At 33.4% G+C, this 25,078-nt stretch overlaps 1 protein-coding gene and 1 long non-coding RNA gene across 15 annotated transcripts in view; one reads left to right on the top strand and one right to left on the bottom strand.

Annotated features, from left to right (window-relative positions):
• Positions 1-90: 90 nt before the first annotated feature.
• LOC106465626 (nuclear receptor coactivator 2-like) overlaps positions 91-25,078 on the bottom strand; it is a 168,076-nt gene continuing 143,088 nt past the window's right edge. For 11 of the 14 annotated variants that reach the window (XM_022393559.1, XM_022393566.1, XM_022393567.1 and 8 more), the window contains exons 20-23: positions 11,041-11,146; positions 8,226-8,355; positions 1,457-1,542; positions 92-1,033 (exon numbers count right to left, since the gene is read on the bottom strand). In XM_022393559.1, coding sequence (XP_022249267.1) covers positions 956-1,033; positions 1,457-1,542; positions 8,226-8,355; positions 11,041-11,146 — 400 coding nt within the window. In that variant the 3' untranslated portion in view covers positions 92-955. Of the gene's footprint in view, positions 1,034-1,456; positions 1,543-8,225; positions 8,356-11,040; positions 11,147-25,078 lie in introns of all 14 variants that reach the window. The other 3 variants (XM_022393556.1, XM_022393555.1, XM_022393568.1) reach the window with 3 other exon arrangements.
• On the top strand, positions 14,598-19,583 carry LOC111087316. The gene is made up of 3 exons (XR_002612025.1): positions 14,598-14,739; positions 15,972-16,084; positions 19,145-19,583. It is a non-coding gene; the product is annotated as an uncharacterized LOC111087316 (long non-coding RNA).

Below are 25,078 nucleotides of genomic sequence, written 5' to 3'. Positions count from 1 at the left end.
CCAAAAAGTCAATTTTCCTGTACAATATGATGTAAATGTTTTGTTAAATATCTAAATTAATTAACATTGTGATTCTTTTAAATACGTTACAAATAAAATAATGACCTTTTGAATACATCAACAAAGTTTATCTAATATGATATAAAAATATATAATTTGGGAGATATATATATATATATATATGTGTTTTTTCTGTATGTTTCACTTACACAGATGCTAAAGGCACAGAAAACAAACTTCTTAGCTCTAACAATCAAAAACATCTTTACATTTATAACCATCAGATTTTGAAAACTCAATGTGGCAAGCTTGTGACTTTAGAAGTTAAATTTTTTTCTTATAGGTTAAAAAAATTGTTACTGAAACCTTAGTATTACACATTCTAACTAAGATCCTGTTCATTGTGTGGAGTTTATATAATCATAATTATGAATTACATACAAATCAACAAAAACCTTATCAATTATTTTATTTCATTGTCTTTGTAAGGTGAACTGTTAGGTGAAACTTCACATAGCTAGTCTTAAGTGATACATTCTTCTTGTGGACAATAGATGCCTCCTATTGTCAGAATTCCTTCCTTTCTGTGTGTTAAAAACTAATGATGTCTCCAGACAAACAGGTGAGAAGAAGAATATTCCTAGTTTGTGTCAACTTCTATTTTTTGTATGGTTACTCTACAGTTGATTATCCCAGAAATATACATATACATATATGTATGTATACATAAATGTAAACAAACACATATATAACAAAGATCCCCTATGTTCCATGATTGAGACCTTTAGGATGAAGTTTCCACCACAATTCTGAGGTGAGTTGATAATAGTTCTAAACGTTTATTCACACAAATGTTAAGCCGTAGTTCAACCACATTCTCAGGCGATTTGTAGCAACTCTCATTATTTTTCCAGCTGAAAGTCACGCTCAAGTTGAAAAGATTTGGTACATGTCCTTAACAAGGTTCTGGTGTGTGTTGTAAGAGCTGCTGAAGTAAACTCTTTGTGTGATCAGTGGGCTTTGGTTCTTCACCCTTGGAAGAATAGAAATTCAAGAAAAACTCAGAATAAGCTTGGAAATAGTTATATCAGATGAAACATAACCAATTTCAACTTCAGTAATGAAACACAGAAGTTCCTTTCATACTAAACATAATAATAAAAATAAAAATTAATCAATGATGAGTACAGGCTTACAAAATGTAAAGCTAACTCCAATGCCAAACACATAATTTAGAAATATAAAGTGAACTTCAATAATCAAATCAATATAACACTAAATTCTGTGCAGAAAAGAAATTGGAACAATGTGAAAACACAGACCTTAGGGTATTTCCATAAGTTGAATATAATTTTAATTAACTGAATATTATATAGTTTAAAACATTTATTTGAAATCATGCAATATAAATATATATATACACACATGCATACACAAAAAATAATTTTAGTCTCACCCTCGGGCTGTGACTGGTAACTCGAGATACAGAACTTCCTAATGGAGATGGAAATAGTCTTGGAGATCCAGGAGAACCATCACCTACTTCAAAAAGGGTAAAATCAGCTTGATGTGCTTTATATATATTGTATACATCAAGTTGCTTAAATCATAGGATGTCTCTAGCTGAAAAACTTAACAGCTTTAGGTATAGCATATCTTCTGTTTTATATGTCAGAAAGCCTGTGGTATAGGATATCTCTAGCTTTATAAGGCATTAAATTTGGGAAAATAAACTCCTTTTTTGTTTAAAGAACAAGTCAAACCGAAGTATACAAGACAAGAACAGTTAGTTCATAGAACAGCTCTTGCTGCAAGAGACATATTATGTTGAAGAATGGGATACTTCATGTTGTAAAAAACAAGATAAGTTGGTACATAGAATATTTAACACTGTAAGTGTTAACACCTCATATATAAAACATCTCAGTTAACTCAGATCTACAGTATTTCTTTGCTGTAACAGATAAGTTAGACTGGAGAATGAGCTTTATAATTTTCCTATACTGAAAATATATTTCCGATAGGTACATACCTTCACTCACAAGATTAGCTATTCTTGTTCAGTGCTGCACTCTATACGCAAACTTTTTCTTTACACATGCCACAAAGCCTTGCACTCTCTTGTTGAAATTACTATATTCCAACATGTCTCTCATGAAATCATCATGCATTATCTTTTAACCAATAGTAGCATGACAGGCTCATGTGATGCATGTGAATCCATCTACCGAACTCACTCGGTAAGTCAACTACATCCAAAACCTCCTCACGAGGTACAGACATCCACATGAGGGTAGGATGAGAATCATACCATCTTCACCTCAAACCCAAGAATCGGGTATTAAGATCCGCACCAATTTCTGGGAATGCCATGAGGATCACCACTGATCTATCACATCGAATCAACTCCCACAACCGTGGCACAGGCTGGTACCATACAATAGTAATAACATCCCCATAAGAATAGAATGAGGAATAGTCAAGGACAGTACCGGAACAATCCCACGTACCACTGCTGTGACCAAGGATACAGACAGAGCAATTGAGGGAGGAAGATAGACAACCCGAACTTGTGTGAGAACTTATGTTGATCAGTTCACTCTAATCCAAAACCTCTATGCTGGGAACCAACTTCCATGCGAAGGTAGGATTAGGTCTCCCAATTAAAGGAGTGAACTGCAATTGCAACGGCTCAACTCCAGTGTTTATGAAAGTGTATCAGGAGGCCATGTCATCCCGTAAGGTGATGGCTCAACTCTTGTGTCTGTGTAAAAGGAATTGGGAAGATACATCATCCCATAAGGTGGTGACTCAACCTCGCATGGTTATGTAAATAGTATCAGGAGACCACATCAACCAAGAAGGCAACAGCTCAACTCCAGTAAGTGTGTAATAGGTATCAGAAGACCACATCAACCAGAAGGTACAGCTGAACTCCAGTAAGTGTGTAATAGGTATCAGAAGACCACATCAACCAGAAGGTACAGCTGAACTCCAGGGGATGTGTAAATGGTATCAGGAGGCCACATCAGCCAGTAAGGAGATGGCTCAACTCCATTTGTTGTGTAAATGTGATCAGGAGGCCATGTCAACCAGGAGGGTAACAGCTTAACTCCTCTGGAGGCCACGTCGCATCTACACCAACAGAACACCACCACCCTACTCTCAACTGAATGGTTATAATCTTTTCCATGTGGAATGCATTCAGGAGGGTGCCTCTATGGTCAACCACCCTAGTGGCTTGGAACTGGAAAAATGGTAAGGACTCCCATACTCCACTTGAGGAAAGGAGGCTCACAATGTGACAGAGATTCCAGAGGAAGGTCATCACTGGAGACAGTGCAATGGGTGACCACAAAAACCTTATTTTGAAAAGCAGACCACACCTGGTTATTCCCTTGAGGTGTGGCAGGGCCATGCAGTAATCCCCTTCTGCTTTATCTGTGCAGACCATGGGTGGTATGGTCCGGAATGGGCATGTTTATGAATCAAATTAACGTGAGGTAATTAACCTTCAAGTAATCTTGTGGAACATCCCATCTCAACAGCAAGTGTGTGGAGCCGTGGACAAGAGAGTGCAAATCAACATGGCTAACAGTGCGGATTTAGAGTTAAAGAATACCTGATGAGGCACCACTTGCGACAGAGTTGGGATCCATATGATAAAAAGGGAGAGAGGCCCATTAAAAAAAGAAAATTTACCAGTTAAAGTCGCACTGAAGTCTGGAGAATGGCCACTGGTGGTAGATGAAACCCCAAAGCAAAGAAAAGTGCAATATGATGAAGATAGTGGGAGATGAACATACTGGGAGTGGTCCACATGCCTAATTGTAGAACCTCCTCCATTGGGCGTTGAAGACAAGAAGCAAGGGAAAAGACGAGATGTTGGATCTGATGTGAGGAAACATGGAACAAGGTATGGTAGGAAGAAAGAAGGGAAGAGTAGGCCAAATGAACTAAAAGGTGGACCCAATTCGTAAGGGTAGAATGTGAAAAATCACAAAGTGAGGAGGATTGCCATGGGATCAAAAGTCGGTTGCGTATACCCCAAAGAGTAGCAGTACGAGCTATATAACAACAAAGGGTCCTGACCGGACACAAAAGTCTATCTGGATCCAGTCTAGGGTAAAGATGGGATTAGAAGGAAGGGAAATAGGAGAAAAGGAAAAACAAACCTCCTGAGCTGCTGAGGTCTTAGGCAGAAAGGAAGGATCGGGATAAAGGAGAAGATAGGTAGGGTGATAAAGGATACTCAAAATGTCAATGGCAAACAAATCAGACCATTAACATCCACAGACCAAGAGAAGAAGGAAATATGTTTTAAGGGACATATGAAAGAAGGAGCACAAGGAAAGTGGTTCAAATGTTGGTAAAGTGAGGGCATGGAGGACCACATTAATGTTCCAATCAGAAAGGGCAGGATGCATTGGAACATATGAACATGATAAGAACAAGGAAGTGAAAATCCTACGATATCGGGAAAAACAGAAAGTATAGGATAGGGCCATCTGATATCAGGAAAGCAAGGAGACCAATGACCTACAGTCAGAGAGCCAGGTAAGAAATTCTGCCACACAAGCCACAGAAGCCTTGTCAACAGAAAATCCCTTGTTAGCAGACTAACAGTGGAAGACTTTACACGTATGCTGGTCATAAGGAACTAGCTAATAAGGAGGCAACTTGATGTGTAAAACTGGATTGTCTTGCCAAGGACTGGACAAAAGCCAGACGTGAAGATTGGGATGTAAAATATGGGATTGAGGTTGACAAAGAAAGGAGGGAGAAAGTGGTAGAGGGACAGGTGGTGATAGGAGCAGATGTTGTAATCTTAGAAACCAAGGTTGCGCTGGCCAATAGGGCACATTCAGGAGGACTCGACAAGGAGTGGACAAGATAAATCACCCGATGAAGCAATCGGATTGGAGGGTACACATAAAGGTATTTGTGTGACCAATCCTGAATGAAGGCATCGACCTCCAAGGCCTGTGAATGTGGCACAGGGGACCAAAAGAGAAGCAACTTGGTATTGAGGCCTGTGGCAAAAGCATCCAATTGGGAAGAACCCCACCAATGGCAAAGGTCCTTGAAAACGAGAGAATCTAATGCCCACTCCGTTGGATAGATCTGTTCTGCATGTGACAGATGATCCATAACTAGAATGAAAGCACCTGGCACATGACATGCGATAAGACAAATGTGATTTGCATGGGCCCAGTATAATAGAACTAACGTCAAAAAACATAGATCGCTGGACCAGGTGCCCTTTTGGTGGTTGATATGTGCCACTACCACAGAGTTGACTGGATGAACCATTACCAGACAATGACGGGTGAGAAGAAGGAAGTGACGTAATGCCCAACATACCACAAGAAGTTTGAGAACACTGATCAGCAAGACAGTTTCATCTGTAGACCAGTGATTGACCCATGTTTCCCATACTTAAAGGGATCTGTCCATATAAAGATGAAAATCTGGATGCAGGGGAGGAAGTGGTACAACTATCAATGTATGGGCTTTGTCCAGCCACCATTTCAAATCATCTCACAGGGAAGGAGGAAGGGAAACCCAAGCAAGGTTCCATCACTTGTGAAGTGCCCACTGCAGGGATCTCATGTAGACATGACCAAGAGGAACCAGTACAGTCATGGAGGACCACATTTCCAAAAGTGATAGAACCTTGCAAGAAGTAAGTGACAGAGCCAAGAGGGCATGTTGAACTAAAAGTTCCATGGAATGAAAACATAAAGGAGAAGGCAAAGCACGGCTGATATTGGTTGAAAAAAAAACACAAATGAACAAGATATTGAGTGGGTCAAAGGAATGGCATCTCCAATCTGATCAACAGCCCACCCGAGCTGCAAAAAAAGGAGTTGGTCAGTAGGAAAGCTAATTCCAGATCAGACTGAGCCAGTCGTCCATGTAAAATGAGATCTCATCCCCAGAGTATGATTATGACGAGCAAGTCTAGACTATGCGATAAAACACATAAGGAGCAAGAAAAGTCCAAAGGGGGAGGGCCCAAATTTGGTAAACTAACCAAAAACTGAAAAGAAGGTCAAGACTGCTGTGCTATCAGGAAATGGAGGTAAGAATTGGAAACATCCATTTTCATTATCCACAACCCTAGGAAAAAAAAAAAATAATAATAATAAAAAAAACAAGAATAAAAAACCCCGGAAGGATGGTGGACTGATTCAATTGCTTGCTGCAAAAGCAAATATCGAACCACCTCTGACAAATGCTGGCAGGTCAGGGGATTGCGAGGAGAAGGAAAGGAAATGGGGCAAGGAGAAACAGGAGGTGGGAAAAGAAACTAGATAACGAATTCTTCTAATAGAACCCATATAACTCGTTGATCATCGATAATGGGATGCCAGCAAGGAAGAAACTCCAACAGTCGAAACCCCACAGGGTAATCATTGGTACTGATTAGCAGGAACAAGTAAAGGTTGGGAGGATGAAACATGGGAAACAAGAATAAATAAGTGGCATATGAGGCTCTGACCAAGACAAACAGGCTACAAAGGTTGCAAGGGTGCTGGCGGGCTGGTGTTACCCAAGGCTCGATAGTTTCTGGGACTATATCGAAGACATAACATCTCACAAAAGGTGCAAGACGCAAGTCCCTAAGATATCTTGAGGGTAAATTGACCCAAGCCAATACTGTGTCCCTACCTATACGGTCCCAACAACAAAGAAACCACATTTGTAATGCCAGGGTCAGGGAAGAAATTTCTGTGGAGAGCCTCTGATAAGAGATGTATGGAAGAAAGATACTGTAGAAGGTTAGTTAGGGTAAGACTAAGGTGAGAATATTAAGCATGGGCAAGACTAAGATTAGATGGAGCTGTCCCCCCAAATAAGTAATAATGAACCCAACAACTGCTGATCCAAAAACAGATAGTCCACACAATGGTAAGAAAGGGTGCACTGATCAGAAATCCTCGAGGGGTGCAGCATGCTGATCCCCTCATTTAATTGTGAGACAAATTGATCTGTATGTACCCAAATATCAGGGAGGGAGGAAATACCAAAAATGGTTGAGAAGATGGTTAATGTAACAAGAACGAGGTGAATAAGAGATAGGGGGAAAGGGATAAAACATCACAAACCTGAAATACAAAATCTGTGAAGACTGAATTAGGCCTAGGTGATTCCTCAGGTTGAAATTGGGAAGGATCGGCAAAAGCAGAGAGATCCACTGTTGGGTTGCCTGCACCTAAGGCCTGAGAAAAAAACCAATGGTCGTTGGTGTGACCCACAAAATGGTAATGAGACCTTTAGAATTCATAACTCAAGAAAATGTTTATAAATTGTCAAGTGCAGAATTATAGTTATAAAAATGAACTGGTAGATAAAAATTTAAACTGAAAAAGGAACCACTTCGTGAAAAAAAAATTGTTTGTCACACTGGAAGCACTAAGCACACAAAATAAGATGTATGAACTCAAACACTGCGAAACAAGAAGTGAAGGTTTGGTAGAGGGAGTCACATGCATCACATGCTATTATTGGTGAAGAGATTATTTCTGTGAGAAACATGTTGGAATACAGTAATTCCAACAAGGGGGAAGTGCAAGGCTTGTGGCATTTGTAAAGAAAAAGTTCGCATATAGAGGGCAGTACTGAATGAGAACAGTTAATCTTGTGAGGGGAAGCAAGTACTGTATTGAAATATCTTTTATTGATAACCCATTGTGACAGTTTCCTGTTGTAAAAATATATTACGATGTTTTATCTTTATAATATTATGTATGATATGATAGTCTCATACATTATAGCATTCATCATGTTATAAATGGTTGAGATACTGCCTCACGCACATGACCTGCATGTGCGTACTATTAAACAATTCTTATCAATATTACTAGTTTTAAAACACACAGTATCAAAATGAATTTACTGTTTCAAGAAAATTGATGTCAGCAATGTTCATTCATTCACAGGTACTCATCAAACAGTTACTTCAAGGTAAAAACACCTTCAGACTATATTTAAATATAAAGGAACAAAAACAGATTTATCATAATTCTACTAAAGATTATGGTACAAGAAGCAAAGACTCATACAATATTCTTCATGGTAAAATTACTGTCAAAACACATTCAATATTTTCACTGCCTTGTACCAAGGTAGGCAATACTTCTACAAGATGTTTGTGGCTCTTTAAAAAAGTCAAATGGCATTAATACATTTTGTAATAAAAGTCTTTTGAACTGCAATACCTGTTCCAATATCGAGGGATAAAACAAGTGCATCCAACTCTACTTGGTTAAATATCTGCTGACTGGGTGTGGATGCTGACACCCCAGAGTTATTTCCTCCACTAAGAGAATACTGGTGAAGTTGTTGACTCTTAAAAAAAAAAAATACATTCATTAATAATAATTGATTGTAGTTTCACTTTAATAGTATCTTAGAAGTAACACGTTTAATTGTGATCATAACAAAATATTCATTCAAACTTAATTAGTGTTGTTTTTTTCTTTGATACAAATGAAAAAATTTGTAAGTGGAACATCCTGATAATTAAATGATAAAAACAAGTTTTACTATCACCAATATAAGGTAATAATATTTTTAATTAAGACATATCACAATTGCAATATTTAAAAAGTAGCCAGTTAGCCAATTTATTTATGCATATTGTTTGAATAGGATAAATATAACAATAATACTCAATAAAGATTTGAGCCATCAGGATATTTTTGCAGTGTCCTACACTAAACAGTAAACTTATCTGATATGACTTCATTTTGTGAACATAATTAAAAAGCCTCATGTTTCAAACATTGCAACTCAGTAAAACTATATTATATTTATTAAAAAAGTGAAAATACTGTAGTTTTAAATAAAGAACAAAACATCAACAAGATACTATTATTAAGGCTTAAGAAATCTCTAGTTACATTACTTCTTTGTATCATTCTGTGTATATATACATTCCCATGTCTAGGTAAACTACTTATTGGTGTACATAATGATGACAAAACCTTCTTCAAACATTGCATATTTGTTACACTTAAACTTGTGATATAGGTTTCTTTGTTACCCATTCAACCTGCCTCTAAACTGTATAAGCTTACTTTAATCTCAACTTATCTGATATCTTCTCAGTGAAGAAAATTTCTGTAGCTTACAAACAGATATAATTTAACAAATACTTTCATAGCTCACACACACAAGGAATGTTTACAGAAACTATATAAAAATTCCTCTTAAATCTATATATTTACTCTCGTATGATGTGATAATTTAGTTCTCATTCTATTCAATCATTTTTAAACTTTCTTTATAGTTGTTTTCAAAGCTATGTTTCATTGATAAGTGATCAAACCATTTGATATGGTGTCATAACAAGGTTTCAACCAAAGCATATACACAAACTAAGGAAAATGCTTGAAAATCAAGAAATGGTCCCAAAGGATGATAGGTTCTTAGCAAAAATAAAGTTATTCTTGATTCTTAAAAAATTAGTTCAAAAGTGGGTTGTTTTGTTTCCAGGAAAACTCTTTGTAGCTGTGCAGAAAAGAAAATTAATTTATTTTTATTTTTCTTCATAAATTAAATAAACATTAGAAAATGACAAAATATTGACTGTTAAAACTGACTTCAAAATTTTTCTCAAAAAATTTTTATCAAGTGGAGAAGAAATATGAAAAGCCAGAGAAAACCCTATTTTCAGACTTCAGACACAATAACTTATAATCTAGTCACTATTTTATCCTAAACTTTGTACAATGTGTCAATTCAACTGCACTGTTTAACATTTAGAAACAATTAAAGATTTATTTAATTATCAGTCACCTGTTACAACAGTACTGTGTAAACTTTTCCAGACTTATTATTCCAGATAATTCAGCACTGATTCACATGTTTATAAGCATATGTATGATAATGTTGGAGCCTTAAGTGTTGTATCTACAGTTACACAGTTACTTAAACCCTTCGTAACCAACCAGTGATATTAGATATTGACAAATGATGTTATTTATTAAACAAACGTTTACTTAGCCAAGGTAAAAAGCCAGTATTTTTGGACATTTTTCAAATAGACTCAATTTAAAGTCAAACAACATGGAAAAATAACTACAAGTTTATTTTTTTTAAATTTCTAATTCAATGATGGAATTTTTCATCTTGGACACCAAAGGGTTTACAAACCTTAAGACTATATAAAAAAATTATATTTTGCATATGAAAGCATTGTAATTTTTACTGATAATATGCCAAATTTTGTTAACATTCGCTTACTAATATAAAAGTTACAGCACAAATTAGTTACGAGGTTGGCCCCAGGAACCGAGCCCATACTGAAAGAGTTAATAAAGTAACATCTGTGCCACATTTTTCTGTATGTACTTAACTCATTCTAAGCAGCACCAAAGAGTAACAACCATATTTTATAACTATTTAGGTTTCTAGTCTACAACCAACTCTAAATAAATAATTTAAAGAAAATTTAAAACATGATAAATAGTTTATTGAAATTAAAAATCTCAGCCCTAACTTATTTTTGCTAGAAGAAATGAGCAGACCAAAATGAGCAAGAAACAGTTATGTAAAATTACATACTTAAGATTTATTTAATTTTTCCTGAATATTCCAAGCAAAAACTTGTCAGGAAGTGAAAAAAAAAAAGTTTAATCAAAGCAATCAGCATTACATCTAAACATTAGACTAGCATTAAGTTTGCTAGTTTTCCCTAATTTCTTTAAAATTCCTAAATGTTTTTTGCTTAACTTCAGTTTTACCAAGATTTCCATTCATGCTACATAGCCAACATCAATTTAAACATTATTTCCATAGCTTTTTATGCAAGAAGCTTCAATATATACCTTCCATTTGTGTTGGATAAAAAATATATTATGAATAACTATTTGTAGATGTCAAATATTACTTATTAATAACCTTTTCCAACTTGTACAAAAACAAACATTTCACAGCCTTAGTATTGTTTGAAAATTCAGATTTTGAAGTTCTTACAGAAAAACAATCATAAGTAAGAATGCATGGTACAAAGAAAAAACTTATTATTACCTGTGCCTGCTGCTGCTGGGTTTTTGCACCTACCATAGCTCTTAATTCTTGTCTAACATATTCTGATGTCATTCCTCCTGTACTGTTTCCTGTTCCTTGCCCTCTACTGGACAATTACAAAAATTCCCAAGCATATAATAATAGCCTTCAAAAAACCAGCTTCTAATATGTATAGGCTTAAAAGATCATACATATTATACTCGTAAATAGTATAGAAAAAAAAAGTTAAAGCAATAAGCAATTATATGACTTAAGTCTAATGGTTAACTTTATAAGTTGAAATTTTGCCTTAACATGGAAATTATTACATTATTGCGGTTTTGGGATTTATAATAAATACAGTAATTCCAATCATCTGATGAGTTGTTTTGAAAGTGTTTAGTCTCACTGCATTAAAAAAAGCACTTTAGTTTAACCATACATCTCCTGATTAATTTAATTTACTTTCTTACAAATCATGTTTACACAGCACTAATAACCAAGTGACACAACTGTGTCTGTTGCTTATAACAGTAACTTTCTTGATTTAGTTTTCATGTTATTAACAAGAAAAAAGGATCATACTTGAAATATTAGCTCAGAAATTCATTAAAAACTTTAAAGACATGGCAGTGTACACATATATAAAACACAAACAAAAGTTTAATACAATATTTATGTTGTTAGAATACACATCCTAACCCTTACAATTACACTTTTTGAGATGGGTCACAGGTGAAAGGCCATGTCATCTTGTTTGTTGACTCAAACTTCAAAATTTTATTAACTACTATTTCATGAATTTATGTCAATAAGTTTGGTATCAAACTGTAGATTATAATTCAAATTTTAGTACTATATATTACTCAATTTCTTAATTAAAAACACAGATAAACATCAATTTTTGTGTGTCACGTGGTATGTTGAATGCAGCACTGATTCAAATTAGATGTTTGTGAAGTCAAAATACTAAGTCCATAGTTTCGTCGAATTACAAACTCAAATTACTGATATTGACAAGCTAGAATATAAAATAAGAGCCTCTTATCTTTTCAGTTTGTTAAGATATTGCTCATGTAATGCACCAAACACAGTGGCACCCTGCCCACCTCTTTCCATTTTTCAAAATATCTCCTTTATATACATATACTTCTATATAAGACATGAATAACCAATCGGAAGCTCAGAATCTCCCCCTAGTGGCTTTATTTTTAACATTTTAACAGGGTTGGCACCAATTCTTTCTTTTGAACCAAATTTCATATTTTTTTTTAGACTAAAATACTTCTTAGTTACTAAGCTTGATAAATTATAGTGGAATTCAATGTTATTGATATAGTAATTTTTGACTTTTTAGTTATTCAAGTATATATATATAAAACCTAAAAAAAAATTTGTTTCATATTCTCCACATGCAAATTTTTTAAAGGCTTAGCAAACTACGTCAAGCAGCAACCAAGTGCAAAGGTCGTAACCAGAAGAAATAATTTTTTGCTTTACTTCCTTAGTTACTGTTCTATGTTTTAAGAAAAATAACTAAGAACGTATTTCAAAATAGCAATAATCTATATACATATATAATGTATAATAATTGAAATGTGACTGTATTTTACAAAATACTAGTCCACTAAAACACAACCAAGACAAGTTACTTTGTACAGACCAAAGGTCAGTTTTATGTTATTTGATACGTAAGCATGAGTGCACGTGAGCTGCGTCATTGTAATTTCTGTATTGTTAGCCAGGCACGGGAGAAAGGTCAATAAAAATAATAACTATATGTAAATTTAGCTATTTAGTGTGAACATTTATGTTTTCATGTTATAATTTGTGTTCATTCTAAAATGAAAGAGGCATAATTTATATTTATTTCTTAATTTTTTATGATTGTTGCAAGATTGGTCAAATCTACCAAACCTGTACAGAGATTAATTACTGAAAATAACAGATAAAATATAAAGTTTTTTTCTTAAGAAATGTTTGATAACTATCTGGACATTATATAGATTTTGCATGTGAAATTTAAAAATTTTCTGATGTATAAAAGTATTTTTAATCTTAAAATGAATATTACTTTGCATGATAGATAGGCAACATGTGAAAAGAAAAAAAAAGACATGAGAAAAACCTTGCTTTATAAACCTTAAGACTTAATATAAAATTTGATATTTTGCATATGAATAATCTGCCAAATTTTGTTAACATTTGCTTACTAATTTAAAAGTTATAAATGAAAACTCTAACAAGCACAAAATGGTTATGAGGTCAGTCTTAGCCCGTGCTGAAAGAGTTAAAAGTGGTATTCTTACGTTGCCCTGATTTCCCTCACAGTAGCCTGCAGGAACCAAAAACACAGGTGGATTTGTCAGATACTAAAACACAGATCATGACAGTATTCTCTCTACCATTCACTCACCATTTACATAGAAGAGACTGGACATTGCAAATAATCCTAATCTTCATTGAAAACAACACAGTCAAAGTTAAGGTTAAACACCTAATCAAGTCTTTGTATGTCAGCTGAGTAGAGATGGAGAGAAAGCTTTGTGGACACTGTCTAATCAGTGTACCTCTAGTTCTATTAAGCTACAGTATGAATCTGTGCTGACATAATTTATAACACTGCAACTTAAATGCATCAGAAATGTACACCACACAAATAATCTCAGTAATATCTTTAAATCTTAAAACTAAATCACTATAACTCTGGCAAGAAATATGTCAAAATCTTTGTCTAAAAGTAAAGGAAAGCATGGCTATATATGCTAGCTACATGTTGACATGAGGACTATTTCATATCAACACGGGGTGAAAAACACCTCAGTCAATTCTATGATTTGCTGCTAGAACAGACCACTGCCTCTATTCATACTATTCTTCATACTACAATTATCTCTATTTAGGGACATCCCTAGGAATAACCAATATGAGAGAAACTTTGTAGTTCCTTTCATTGATATTCTGTACTAAAAATGTAAAGAACTGTCTAGCAGCTGAGGGAATAGAAAACACAATATGGCTGTATATCATAAAAAAATAAAGAGCATTTTATATTGAGCATCTAAAAATTTTATTTTGTAATTTCAGGTCACTAAATGCTGTACTAACAACAGTTTTACCAGTAACTATATGCTATGGTAACAATTTTACCAGTAACTATATGTTATGGTAACAATTTTACCAGTAACTATATGTTATGGTAACAATTTTACCAGTAACTATATGTTATGGTAACAATTTTACCAGTAACTATATACTATGGTAACAAGTTTTATTAGCTCACTAGATGTATAGTAACGATAGTTTTATTAGCTCACTAGACGTATAGTAATGATAGTTTTACCAGCTCAGTAGATGCTATAGTAACAATAGTTTTTACCATCTAAACCCAGATGATACAGTAACGATAGTTTTACTAAGACTGATCTTGGTTTACACTAAACATCTTGTGTTTCCACCAGCTTTCTTTAGTGTGGAGCATCTTTTCATTGACTACACTTCCCAAGATGCTGGAGTCAAATATTATTTAGTTCACTACTGTAGTGTAGAGTTTTGTGAATGACATTCACTTAAGTTGATGTTACAGTTTAATATCATAAAGATTATTCTTTGTCATTATTAGCTCACATTTTTTCATTTTAGTCTAGCTATGCAACACCTACTGTAACTGGCTGGTTTGAAGTGGAACTAGAAAATGGAAAGCTTCTACATTCTAAGAAGGTATAGTGTATAGAAATTTAATGTATCAGGTACTGTTGTTACATTATAGAAAGGTATGGTACCATAGTATTTAATGTAACAGGAACTATTGTAACAGGAAAAAAAGGCATGATATTTATAATACTTAATGCAACAGTTTCTCTTGGGCAAAAAGTATTCTCTGTAGGAGATGGGTGTGGTCTCCCTAGTGGATTGACACACTCCATACACGACTTTCCCTCTCTGTCACTATATTCTTAGGAAGAAGCTTATTTCTTTAATTTTCTTTATATATACTATATATATATATATATTCTCAAAGTGTGATTCTAGCTCTCATTTCTGTGGAAAGGTGAGTAACATTTCTGAAGTTAATATTTTCCTTACCTGAAAATGTATTTCAGATGATTACTCACAATTCCTCAGAACCACTTACCCTTCCTCCCACTTCCAGCATGTCTCTTTTGCCTTGTGAAGGAGCCTTTGGTATATACACAATGTGCTCAAAGGGTTTACTGCACATGAAGGATGGGTCACACCCCTATTGGTGGAGAGCTATAGTCTAATGCTGACTACACCGTAGGCTAGTGCAGTGCACATTATTGTATGGAGGAATCGGGGTTTCTTTAAAGCTTAGTGTATACACAATATTTTCTGCAGAGGCACAAGGTAACAGCTCTGAGTTCTGTGGAGAGGTGAGTATCTATCTGTAATGCGTTCTCAGATAAGGAAATCTTTAATGTAACAAGTACTGTTGTTACATTATAAAAAGTTATGGTACTGTAGTGTTAATGTACCTTACACTTATTATGTGCACTCTGTAATGATTTAGCTTAGCATATTCAAAGATAACTGGGTGGTTAACATGTTAGACTGGTGTGACCTGAGAGTTCATGGTTTATATCCTGTTTCTGGGTGTGCCATGAGTGGTCAGATCCCACTATTTTGGACACACAAGTGATGTCAACTACCTGCTTTCCTTCTATTCTTTTAACTCAAAAATAGGAACAGTCTGCAAACCTTTGCTTGAAAATTCTGAAACAAAGAAACAATTGTGTATTATATCAGGTGAACTGAAATTTTCTGCAGACTGCTGGAGTTACTGACAGATTTGTTTCTATTGCTGAGTTTTAAATGTTTTCTTTCTGATCTGTACATAACCATCTAATTCTGCTCACTGACTTTAATGTGTGTTATATGAAAAAAAGAACTGTACCACTTTCTTGGTATTTTGTTTTTCTTCATGATTATAGAATGGAGATGGATATGTGGATTCCAGACAAAAGCTAGAAAAAATTATACGGGGAATAAGTGAAGCACTGGGTGAATAAGTCTACATTAGTGAAAATTTAACCTAAATCAGAAGGTTAGTAAGAACTTGTATCAGTTTTACCATAGTTATGTATGGTTCTATTTGTATTTTACAACCTGTATGTGGTGTGATGAGTAAGGTATCCTTACAGATAGAGACACTGTTCTACAATATGTATGTGGTGTGATGAGGTAGGTATCCTTGCAGATAGAGACAGTGTTCTACAATATGTATGTGGTGTGATGAGGTAGGTATCCTTATGTACTTCCAGTGTTATTTAGAGCTGGTATTTCTTACTGGTTATTGTGAATCTGATGTTAAATAATTTGCATCACATTGCTGCAAAATCATACTATGGACTTTGAGAATGTGTGTTATTAGTGATGATCAAATCACATTATTTTGTGATAATAGATCAAGAGTTGATGGGTGGTGCTGTGTTTTGAAAACTGGCTTCCCTTTAGTTCATCAGTTCAAAAATTCAAATGCTACGGCAAATATTCCTTAACTCCTTTGCTATGGCCAATCAAAAGCTCAGAATTTCCCCCACATGGTTTTCTCAGCCAATCTCGGAAAAAACGAGAGAAGTGAAAATGTTGTTTGAAAAACAGTATTTTTTTAAGACCCAGGTATAGTCTAGTTAGTAAGCCTGAATAAAATACAGTGGAATTTTATGATATTGTAGAGTAGTAACTTACAATATTTTATTTCAAAATGCATATATAAAACCAAGTTACTTTGTTTTTCATCCTCCATGTGCAAAATATGGCAAGGCTTAGCATGCGAGGTAGGCAAGTGAGTACAAACTTCTTTATGATAATAAGTAGTAGAGATCATTAGTTTCTGTATTTCTTAACTGTTCTGAAATTTATGAACTTATTTCTAAATAATAATAATGTATATACATATGTAATTTATTATAACTGAAATGTGATTGTATTTTACAAAATACTGGTCCACTAGAACAAAGCCAAGACAGGTCACTTTGTAAAGACCAGTTTTATACTATTGGATATGGTAACATGAGTGCACATACACTGCATCATTGCATGTTCTGTAAAGTTAGACACAGCTGATAGGTCAGTAAAATAAAATTTATAAATGTAAATAAATAATTATATATATATATATAATTAAACAAAATTACATCATAAGGAAGAATAGTGTGAATTGAACTCAGCATATCCAAACCATAGATGAAAAATAATTGTAATGTTACATAGAAAAAGAAATAAAAAAAAGAAAATAGAAACAATACAGCTACAATTTTTAAAACTGATTCAGTTGTTATAAAATATAATTTATTACTGAACCAAATTAGTTGCTGTAATATTTCTATCCACTTACTTGCTAAACAAATGCCTTTGGGGAGGGGGGAAAAGTTATTAATAGGTATGGTAGAATTTCAATAAATAAATATTTCTTAAATACTTAATAGGAAATGATGTAAAAGAAATGTACATGTTTCTAATATACAGGAGGTGTTTCAGTCAACAAGCAAAGAGAAGTTGGTAGTTTAAAATATTTCAACTACACTGTTTCAACTATATGGTGATACAGTCAACAAACATGGGAGATCAAAGAATTACAAAATAAAAATGAAGTTCTAATCATAAGAATGGGTTCAAACTTATTGTATGGAATTCTGAAATTTCATTTCACAGGCCTTGAAAGTCATGGGATTTTGTAAAAAGTCTTCAAATTTGAAAAAAGGGAAAATACATTGTCAAAATTGTTTGTAATGGACATTAAAAATTTATGTTAAACATATATTTCCAACTTTCTTAGGTTCTATTTCAAAAAAGTAAGTTTATAAACTTAGTGTCATTTTTCTTTCAAAAACAAGTTGCATATTACAGTAACATGGCTTGGTTGACCATCACATACCACTTGTGTGTTTGGTATAAACAGCCTAAAAATCCAAGTTTTATTACAAACAGCGAAGAGCTAGCTGAGTATCTGATATTGAGAAGCATGAGAATATAATGACTTGGTAGTTAGGACACTTATTTCTCAGGTCTGGAGATTGAAAAAATCTGTTGCTGAATGTTCTCATCATTTTAACTCTCTCAATACGGGCTCGGTCAATTTGACCAACCATGTGACCTCTTTGTACTCATTCAAAGTCTTGTAAAATAGTGTGTATATCTTCACAAAATTTGGCAGTCTTCTGGTGAACATTATAAGTCTTTCACATACAAAAAAACATTTTTTTAGTGAAGTATTTTTAATAGATTAAAAAAAAGACTTGTCCAAGAATATATCAAGTATTTGTTTTGAATAGTCCATGTGAAAAGTGATTTTCATGTTAAGATTAAAAATACTTTTCTTCATCTCAAAAATCTAAAATTTCATTTATCTAATCTATAAAACCTCCTAAATACAATTCAAGTGTTTGTTTTCGTTTAAACATTATATTGTATCTGTTATTTTCTCTACCCTAACTCTATACAAGGTTGGTCAATTTCCAGGCCTTGAATTTGACTGACCTTGTAAACCACAAAAAAAATCTAAATTACCCTCTTTTTCTTTCTGGAATGACTTCAAGTTTAACATGAAACTACATTCATTTATCCTGAGTATCTTTAAACTCATAACTATACATCTATTTATAATTACATTTTATTATTTTATTGCCTTTTGAACTGTGTCTAACTGCTATTTGCACCATTATAAGTTGTAAATCACTTGGCAAATGTGCAGCTCATGTTTTACTGGACACTATTTGATTAATGCTTTGTTAAGAAAGATTCTGATGAAGTGTGTTTATGCTGTGTTATTATTAACTTCTGTTGTTTTTTTTCATAATACATTCATTTAATACTTAAGAAGGAAACCTAACAGATTTGAGTGAATACTTGTAACTTGTACAGTAACTCAAGTTGTTCCTGAGATCCTGGAAAATATAAATTCCATTCTGAAAAGTCCCAATATTTTGTTCAAGAGTCAAGTATCTAAACTGTTTATGTATTAAAAACCATACCTTGACATTTGGCATGTAATTATACTATTTTCTTAAAAATAAGAAATAAGTTATATGAAAGCTCATGGATTGAGTTACTTGATTTGCTATTTTTATTCTATTAGTAATATTGATGCATTTTTTATATTAAGGCTGATACATTTGTGATGACACCTGGATTTCAAAACAGCGTATGAGGGGTCTCCTTAAAGTTGCCGGGACGATGCCAGAAGTTTCCTGCTTTGTTATCCAAGATTTTGTCACAATTTCTCTCAAACTAGTTGTGCTTGAATTTTTTACTGCTTTATCTAACTGTAGCAAATGTAATAAAATTAGTTGTTTTATTTTTACAAATTAAAACTAAAACGAAATAATATACAAATACATAGCACAAGATTTGATGGAAAACCAAGAATAGGAAAAGATTTAAAGTTCCTGTTAGTGTAAGCCACAGTTTATGTGCTGATTCTGTCATCACTCAGTTCTCCACAGTTTGGTTTGTATTATGGGTGTATACGTGTGTTCTTGAAAAATTGTATTTTATGCATGACACAATAAAATGAATCTGAGAAAACACATTTAGCTGTGCAATATATCAGTCACTAGTGAATATTTCTAAAATCATGCAATTTGACACTTGGTCTAGATTCTTTCATAACAAGATCATCCATGTGCTACTTCATTTTAAGATCATTACTACCACTACATTGTGCTTTAATCAAAAACCTTTCCACGTGGTATTTATTAAGTCTTAAGATTTTCCACATGCAATGATAGTAATAAAGAACTGAGTGTTGACAATGTTCACAAATAACTAGGTTATGAACAATAGTAATAGAACAGTAGGTGTACACAGTATGAAACAATAACTACAAGAAGACAATAGTAATATAGAATTAGGTGTACACAATGACAAGAATATGAGTGGACAATAGTAATGAACTAGGTGTTCACCATATGAAACTTGAATTACAACTGGTCAATAGAGAATCAATAGTAATAACGAAATGGGTGTGCACTCCTGGATACAAAACATCATGTACATTACCTATTAAAAACACAAATATAAAAAATAAAAAACTTTTCACATCTTGTATCACATGCCTGGGATAAATATAATATTATCTTTTATAAAATACTGATTAATATCATTAGTTGCAACTATAAATTAGTATTTATAGGTGACATTATTAGTGATACTTTTATGCTAGCCTATCTTGCCACTTCTCATTTTAATGTTTCCGAGAAGTTTCCGTTTTTTTTGTGACTATATATATATATCCTGCTGGAATTATTTTCATGATTTCCTAATAATTATCACCATACCTTTTAAAATTTCAATTTTCTTCATTTATTTTTTCCTTCAGCATCACGGATACTGACATAAAGAATTGTTGAGTAAATAGCCTCAAATCTCTCCCTGTTGGCAGCCTCTGCCCGGATTTAAGGAGTTAATAAGCAATCTTGGAATTGGGCAATTTTGGTACTTCATATTTCCCATTAAAGAAATTTTTAATTCTACATATAAGTTTTAATATAAACATTAACTGAACTTTTGGGTACATCCTATGTAATGCCAAACCTGTTCTGAATAAGTTAAACCTATTTGTTTTGAATTATTTATTACAAAATATATGCAGAGGACACTTTTATTATTTCTAAACACAACATACAAAGATGTTTGGATTATTTGAATAGCAAACAAAAAACATGATTTACAGTTGAAAATCAAGAAAAATATAAATACCATTTCTAGACATACTGGTTGAAAATAAAAAAATAATATTTTAAAAACAAACTTTTGCAGGTTTCTACTTTAACTATGAAAGCTTTATTCTTGAATTAGATTAATTTAATTAAGATTTTAATACCCAAGATAAATAGTACCTTTATTAGTTTAGCAAATGAATTTAATAACATTAAAAAGTTCTTCATAAATAACGAGTTTCCTGTAAAATTATAGATACATACTTATTAAAAAATACTTGAATAAGCAATATGAGTCTCCAGGGATAAAGATTACAGTAAATAGACAGAAAATGTTTTTTTTTTTACCTTTTATAGGAACACAATCTTTTGAAATTAAAAAAGAACTTCATTATATAATTAGAAGGCAATAGACACTTAAAGTGTATATTGAAATTGATGTATAGAATTTAAACTTTCTTTGACATGAAACATTAAATACCAAGATTGTTTATCAATATAAATGTTCAAGATGTAATTCTAAGTATACAGATTGTACAATGAGAACATTAGAATCCAGAATTAAAGAACATACTGATTTAAGATTGTCAAAGCAGTAAAATATTAAACTACACACATTTCATAGATGTGATGAACATAATATTAAAATTTTAAATATTAACCTTAAATTCCACACACAAAACAAATTATTGCAAGTCAACGTTCGATTTTCGTTATGTCTGAATATTGATAGACCAGTTGCACAATCTAACAATATTACTTGCTTAAAAATGGGCTTACAACTACAACTTTAAAAATGGAGTATTATTAATCATGTTTTAGTCCTTTCCACCTCTGAGGTATATTTTATGGTTTAATTTTTCATAGTCCATTACTTTCATATTTCCACCTTACATAATCAGGTTAAAGGTACTTTCTATATAAATCCAGATGAAGAGTGTGTTTCATCTTTTCACAGCACAAATATTTATTTGGATATCTCACCACTTCACCTTAAGCTTCAAAATTCTTCATCAGAGGTCTCTGCTAATAACATTATTCGATCAGCAGGCCTAAGTGACTTGATGGGACCCTGAGAGGAAAATAAAAAAACATTATGTAGACATTTGTAATAACTAAAGAATTTTCATCAATAATGCCTATTGCAGTATACCATAATGCCAAAATATAACTTTCACCTGAACTGCATTGCATGGTTTTTAAAATAATTTGTATTATGATCACAGCATTTATCAACAAAAAGAGAAATTATTATTGTTGTTAAGAATAAGAAACATGAAATGTATAAGAGTATTTTTTTCTTGAATTGGTTTTTGTTTGTTATAGTGAAAAGGCTACACAGTGGGCTGAGTCTGGAACAGAAATTAAATCCCAATTTTAGAGTTACAAGTCCTAAGGCTTACTGCTGAGCCACCAGGGGGACTAAGTTGAGTCTAAGCTGAGAATAAGAATTTTTCTTTATGGAAGGTGTCCAATCAGTGTTTTGAAATGTTCACAATTTTGTAGCACACATTTTTGTACACTACTGTTTGAACAAATGTTGAACTTTGGTGTTTGTTTGTGTGCACTCTCAGCTTTCTTGTGATACTTTTGGTATAAATGAAGATCATTCTTCTGTTTTTTGATCACTGATTAAAATTAGCGGAGTTGTATTAAGCACACTAAAACTCACATCCTGCTGTATGTCTGCAGCACAAAATACATTCTTTCACTTCAAAATAGTTCTTCAATCAGGTTGGGATTTGATTACAATAAGTTTTATTCAAGATGTCAGAAAAACACGTAACAAGAAGTGGTAATATAAAATGAAAAAGATCCTAAAATCCAAGTACTTTTAAAGGGTCCACTTTTCGAAAATTTTTGGGTTAATATGTTTTATTTCTACTTGGAATTTATCACTAGTACCACAACAGTGCTGAATGTGTGAAGAAAGGAATATCAATCACCTCTGGTGTACAAAAACAATCTTTATCAGAATGTGGTTAAAGTGAATGCCAGCAAAAACTCACAATGAATGGAGACTCAAAATAAAGGGACAATATTTACTATGCAGTTTAAACTCCATTTAAGTAGCAGCTTTTCATATACTGCACTGCATTTGAAAATTTAAGTACCAGGATGTTTAGAAATGTTCTAATTAAAGTGCACGTATTTTTGTAAAAAGTTCTTAAAGATCAGTCTAACACAAATGCTTGATTAAATATCCACTTGCATTAACATTTTATTTTTTTTGGGGGGGGGGGTCCATCTAGCATAGATTTTACTAACCACACTTCTCTACAACAGAAACCCATTCTATCTGGTGATCAAGAAGGGATTTCTTAGAGATATGCAAACTTTTACTTAAAGAAGGAGGTCCTAGTAATTATTAACCAGGTATGGTAGAGTACTGTACCCAATTTAATAAAAAATTGATCTATCAGCTGGTTTATTACAGAGGCCTGGATAATTTGTTAGAAAAATTGTTCTCTCAGCTGGTTTCATTCAGAGGTCGAGTAAATTTTGTTAGAGAAACTGATGTCTCAGTTGGGTTCTTACAGAGATCTCAATAAAGTTTTTAGAAAAACAGCTCTCAGGTTGGTTTTGGGATTTTTGTTTCAAATGGAAAGTTATATATTAACTGGAAAGCTGAGATTGAACCTTCCTAATGAACTGCAAATTGTCACCTGCATGACACATTGATATTAATTCTCAAAACTATTCATGGGACTTGCATGCTTTGTGGAATTATCCTCTAGTACAACAGATCTCTGCTATGGTTCCTGAAACATTTATTTAAGAGCTCTTTATATTCATGCTGCTTAAGTGTGCTAACTCTTAGAAGATAAATGTTATTTCTAGTGCATGGAATTCAGCCCTCTACTATAATGACCTCATCCCAATACTTCACAGTTCATTTGTCTGTCACTCAGTAGTGTAACTACAAAAGATGCCCCTCAGATAGAAAGTAATTAGGCCACCTACATATATTTCCCTGAAATTGTAGTTACGATCCTAGATGACCGATATCATTAACAGAACTGAAAATTAAAATTAAACCAAACTTAAAATTGAATCTAATATTTATTTTCGAATTATAAGTGTGAAATTTTGGGCCAGTTAATTTACGCATTGGTGGAAGTGAAGTACACGCATGGTGGAATTATGATTATTATATTTCCACCATGACAGTATGGACCACTAGCTGAGGCTTAGTTTGCTCTGTCCTTTCTCTAAATGTTTGTACTCTACCAGAATTGTGCTATCATCCTTTTGTTCAAACAAATTAAATTATTGGCAATTCTGAAGTTTGTCAGGCCCTTTGCCTTTGAGCCTCCACCCCACTGCAATTACTGTGGGGATACAATTACACAATTGCTGCCAACTTACTTGTAGTACCAGTGGCAAACACTAATAACTGTGTTAATGGGTTTTTTAACACAGCATTAAATTTGTTTTCTAGTTCCCAATACTGATATAATAATATATATAGTATTCCAGTATTTCTGAAACTTTTTAGGTCTCATCCCCTTTTCTTCTTTTTAACACTTGCCACACGATCCAGCCCATCTTGATGTGAACCACAAAAAAAGGCTGTTCCGGAAAGGTGTGGGGTGTTTTGATTAGACAAAAAGACTGTTTGGTACTATTTTTGAGGTCTAGGTCATTGGACCAGTTTCTGTAAAGTAAAACGATGTATCAATGAAACACGCTTGAAATGTTCTAGATGTGGTTGTGAATGTGATGGTTTAAATGTAATGATTAAGCTAAACTGTATGTCCAGGTCAGGTGAAGGAAGAACTTATTCGATGATATCCCAATCGATTTGATATAACAGCTGAATTGAAAATTTGTAAATTGATTACTGCATTGACATCAAAACATAAAAAAACGGGCAAAACAGTATCGCTAACTTCAAAAAGAGGAATTGGAGTCATATATAAGAAATCATTAGTTTAAATATTTTGTGAAACTAATGGCACAGTAAAGCTCAAAGATACAGTGTTGAAGTTGAAGCAGATGCATTACAAGAAGGATGGTATAATGCCTGGTATGGTACCACAATAGTATAATCCATATAGATTTTATCGTGTCATATTTTCATTGATATTTAGTTGTTTTTTTCATTTCAGAAGTTGTGTTGAACTTCATTCATCAAGATCTTCAGAAATAATTCTAATTCACTGGTTTCCAGAATGACCCCTCTACTGACCATCCGAGGCTCAATATTAAAAGATGCTGGACTAGCTCTTGTGGAAGGTGTTAATACACTTTGTTCCCCCCCCTCAAAGAAAAAATCAGCTTATTCAAACCGCTACACATGTATATATTGTTACGTCTCCGTTTGTTAATTAACTTTCCGTAACTTCGTTCCGACGAAACTTTAGCGACACAAGTCC

This window comes from Limulus polyphemus, unplaced genomic scaffold (assembly GCF_000517525.1).
Source record: "Limulus polyphemus unplaced genomic scaffold, Limulus_polyphemus-2.1.2 Scaffold2004, whole genome shotgun sequence".
Lineage (NCBI taxonomy): Eukaryota > Metazoa > Arthropoda > Merostomata > Xiphosura > Limulidae > Limulus > Limulus polyphemus.
This window is presented reverse-complemented; position numbering and strand designations above follow the sequence as displayed.